The following is a 3,938-nucleotide window of genomic DNA, read 5'->3' as shown; positions in this document are numbered from 1 at the left end:
CAGGGACGTGCAGAGGGGGCGTGCTAGGGGTGCCCAAGCACCTGCCCCTTTTGATACTGTATTAAAAGTGCCCTTTTGAGAGGGATGTATTATAGGCCCGCCACCTATGCCGCCTATATGTGTCAATGATAATAATAATAATAATAATAATAATATTATTATTATTATTATTATTATTATTATTATTATTATTATTATTATTAAAGTGATTGCTGCCTCAGCTGGATTAATTTTATACAGGTTCTTCTCTATTTGTTTAACTATTGCATTATCATTGTTGCTTAAACTGGTGAGCAACGCACCGAAGGTTGACATATCTCAATTAGGTCAAACGATTGGATTTTATTGGTAAAAATTCCAGCGGGGTAGTCAAATTTTCGGGTATATCCCGTAGAGTTTATTGCAGATAGAATTGATGTTAATTCTATTTCTTTTCTATTCTTTCGATTCTTTCCGGACGTTTCGTCTGAATAAACCTCAGACATCCTCTTGGGCGGAGGTGGGTGAAGGACTGAAGTGAGTGGGTGGGTCCAGCTGCTTATATTGCGGTGGCGCAGCGGGGGGCGTCGTGCCCCTGCCTTTTCATTGGCTAGTGGATGGGGAGCTGCTTTTTCATTGGCTGCCTGGCTGCGGGCTCAAGCCAGCTCCCGATCGCATGCTCAGCAGGCGCGCCGATCTTCTCAGCTGCATATCATCACGCCGGGCTTCATTTTGATTGGGTAAAGGCCGCTTGACGTCACTGCTGGTATTATTCATGGTATTAATGTCGTCTTCGGTGGTATTTTCTTCCTGAATTGGGGCGTTTTCGGGCGGCGATATGATGATGTTTGCCGTTACTGGAGTGTTCCTTCGCATGCAGGTCGGGAGCATTTATTATTATTATTATTATTATTGTTTATTATTATGATTATTATTATTTTTTTTCTTTATAATAATAATAATAATAATCATACTATAATGGGCGTAATGTCTGTCTGTCTGTCTGTCATTCAATCACGGCCAAACGGCTGGTTAGATGGGCATGAAACTTGGCGGGGTTATGGTGGGGACCACTAAGATGGTTTGTAATGGGGTTTCATCCAACCTGCTCCCCTCCTTTGAAGGGGGTGGGGGTGAGAAGGGATTCCCTGAAACGGAGCAGTTTCTGGCCGTGAAACGATGCTGGTTATTTCCGTAGACTTAGTTACTTTACGATTTTTCATACATAATATCTGTACACTTCCCCGGAGAAAGTCGCGAATATTTCAGCTCGGACACAATAGAAGATGAAAATTATCATCAATATCCGCAAGATTTTTTGAATAACTTAAATCCATCGGGACTGCCTGTGCACAAAATAACGTTGAAGAAGTACTGCCCGGTAATGTTGCTTCGGAATTTCGATCCTGCCAATGGACATTGCTATGGAACAAGGTACACCTTTAAGGAGCTAAACTCCCACGTCATCGAACAGAGATAGCAACGGGCCCTCACACTGGCAAACGTCTGTTCATCGCCCGGATTCCCTGATGCCTCGGACAACCAGTTTTCCGTTCCAGTTACGGCGCAGGCAGTTTCCCATCAACCTGGCCTTCTCATTCACTGCAAACAAGTCGTGTTGGTGTGTTTCTGCCATCACCCATGATCACGCATGGCCAACTGTATGTGGCGATGAGCAGAGCAACTGACCCTGCCAACTTGAAATTAAGTTGTGGACAAACTGATAATATTGTGTACAAAGAGGTTCTGTGGTAGGTATGTATAAAAATCGCCCTTATTTTAATATTGCTGAACAAATAGTACATATAAATTTTTCACTTCTGCACCCGTATTTTATCACCCAGCGTAGATGGGTCAGTTTGATAATAATAATAATAATAATAATAATAATAATAATAATAATAATAATAATAATAATAATAATAATAATAATAATAATAAACAGGAGCTTGTAGAAATGGGTATTATATCTTGGCAACACTGGGTCACCCAAGATCAGCTGACTATATGTCTCACTGTCTGGTAACACTGGGGCCAAGGCAAGCTCAGCTGAGCTAGACTGACAACAGGCCAGGTAAGCTTTCCTAGTTATTTTAACTGGTATTGCCTCTGCATTAAGGCTTTGTAATAACAAAAAGAGGGAGAGAGACAGTGGACCAAGTGAGTCGAGTAAATCAATAGATTTGGAGAGGAAAATAGGAACGGGGCCACAGTAATGTGGACTGGAACGCCGAATGGTACAGGTACCAGTATGATTCATTGTAGGTGGCCATTAACCTACTGAATGAGACACATACAGCTTGTGTTTCATTTAATTTGTTGCATAATGTGTACAATTAAGTTCTTGAGCTGCACGTGATATTTAGTTCTCGATTTTTAAATCGAAGGTCATCCCAGCTCTGAAGCAATTATTAGAAGATAGTGCAAAAACATCCTCCTGATGCATCAGCAGGGGATGCCTCAATATTGCTGCAAAGTATTAACTTTGAATTTCTTGTTTGTCTTGAGATTGCCACCCCAGTTTTTCAAGAAACTGCCCATGCCTCTAATGCCTTACAACAGAAAGACTTTGATTTGGCCGCCTCCTACAGAATTGTGGATTGAGTGCTACAAAGTTTGAGAGAATTAATAAATGATGAGAAGTTTCAGGAGATTTTTACAAATGTTAAAGAGAGAGCTGAATCCATGGCCATCGACCTCCCCTCTGGGATTCCTGGACAAGGTAGAAGAAGAAAAATGCCTGAAATATACAAGTATAGTGCTACATCTGCTACTGAGGACCAGCAATATCAATCCTTGGATGAGTACTACCGTGTGAGAGTATTTTATGTGTTTTTAGATACAATATCACAAGAGCTACAAAGAAGATTTAAAGGTGGAGACAACACAACATGGGGTATCCTAAATGCCTTTCATTGTATGACAGTTCAAGATAACTGGAAAGAACCTGTGAATGAAGAGGCGTTCAAGTCATTGCAAAAATTATGCCAATTTTATGAGTTAGAAGTAGACAAGCTACGGTTGAAATTAAAGATCTTCTATTCCTCATTTCCTTGCTTGCCACAGAACACTGCAGCTACAATGCTCAACCTGATGAAAGAAAAAAATGTCCAGGAGATATTGCCACTTATGCTTGAACTCTTAATAATTTATGCCACTCTACCCGTCACAACCGCAACAGTGGAAAGGACCTTCTCCAAACTCAAGCTGACGAAGACAAAGCTACGCAGCCTGTCCAGTGAGGAGAGGTTATCTGATCTTTTGTTGCTAGCAGTTGAAAAGGATATCACAATCAACAACAGTGAAGTTATCAGCATATTCAAAGAAATGGCACACAGAAGGGTTCTCTTATAAATATAAAATGATAAGGTCTGGTTATTAGCCAAGTGTATTGATCATACTGATTGATTTTCTTGCAGTCATTTATGTAAAAGTAATATATATAATTCTTCTTTTGTTAAATTTCCTAGTTCTACTGGTAGTCAGTACTGTAGATTTTATGTTCATATAAAACATTAGCCCACTGGTTCTTGAATTATTAATGGCTAGTTTAAATAAATTTGAAAGAATATTGAGTCGGTATATATTTAGCCTCATTCATTTCTATATTTTTTGCCCTTTTTTCACTTGAGCACCTGCCCTGAAAAAGTTCTCTGCACGTCCCTGTTACAAGAGTTCACCTTTGAACTCTGTACGCTGGTACATCGCACCCCTTGTACCTTCATGTTGTCTTCAAAGGTAAATTGCGGTTTAATTACAGTCGACCGAATAAATAGTACTTTAAATTCTTGTTCAGCAGGTAAAATAACATAGGAAAACGTCAACTGCCATAGTCTACTGTACCGTAGAATGCGGGCTTAGAATTACCGCAACAGGTATGTGTTGAGTTTTTTTCCGATAATTTTAGTTTCAAGTTTTTTCTTAACCTTGTAATTTCTCAAATTTCTATTTTTTAATGT

The 3,938-nt window shown here is 39.7% G+C and overlaps 1 protein-coding gene across 1 annotated transcript; it reads left to right on the top strand.

Annotated features, from left to right (window-relative positions):
- Positions 1-2,664: 2,664 nt before the first annotated feature.
- Positions 2,665-3,333, top strand: LOC135219981 (zinc finger MYM-type protein 1-like). The gene has a single exon (XM_064257251.1). The coding sequence runs from the start codon at positions 2,665-2,667 to the stop codon at positions 3,331-3,333; it is 669 nt and encodes a 222-aa protein (XP_064113321.1).
- Positions 3,334-3,938: the final 605 nt, after the last annotated feature.

This window comes from Macrobrachium nipponense, chromosome 20 (assembly GCF_015104395.2).
Source record: "Macrobrachium nipponense isolate FS-2020 chromosome 20, ASM1510439v2, whole genome shotgun sequence".
Classification (NCBI taxonomy): domain Eukaryota; kingdom Metazoa; phylum Arthropoda; class Malacostraca; order Decapoda; family Palaemonidae; genus Macrobrachium; species Macrobrachium nipponense.
This window is presented reverse-complemented; position numbering and strand designations above follow the sequence as displayed.

Coding starts and splice junctions, on each gene's coding strand:
- LOC135219981 (XM_064257251.1), top strand. CDS start 2,665: ATGGCCATCGACCTCCCCTCTGGGATTCCTGGACAAGGTAGAAGAAGA.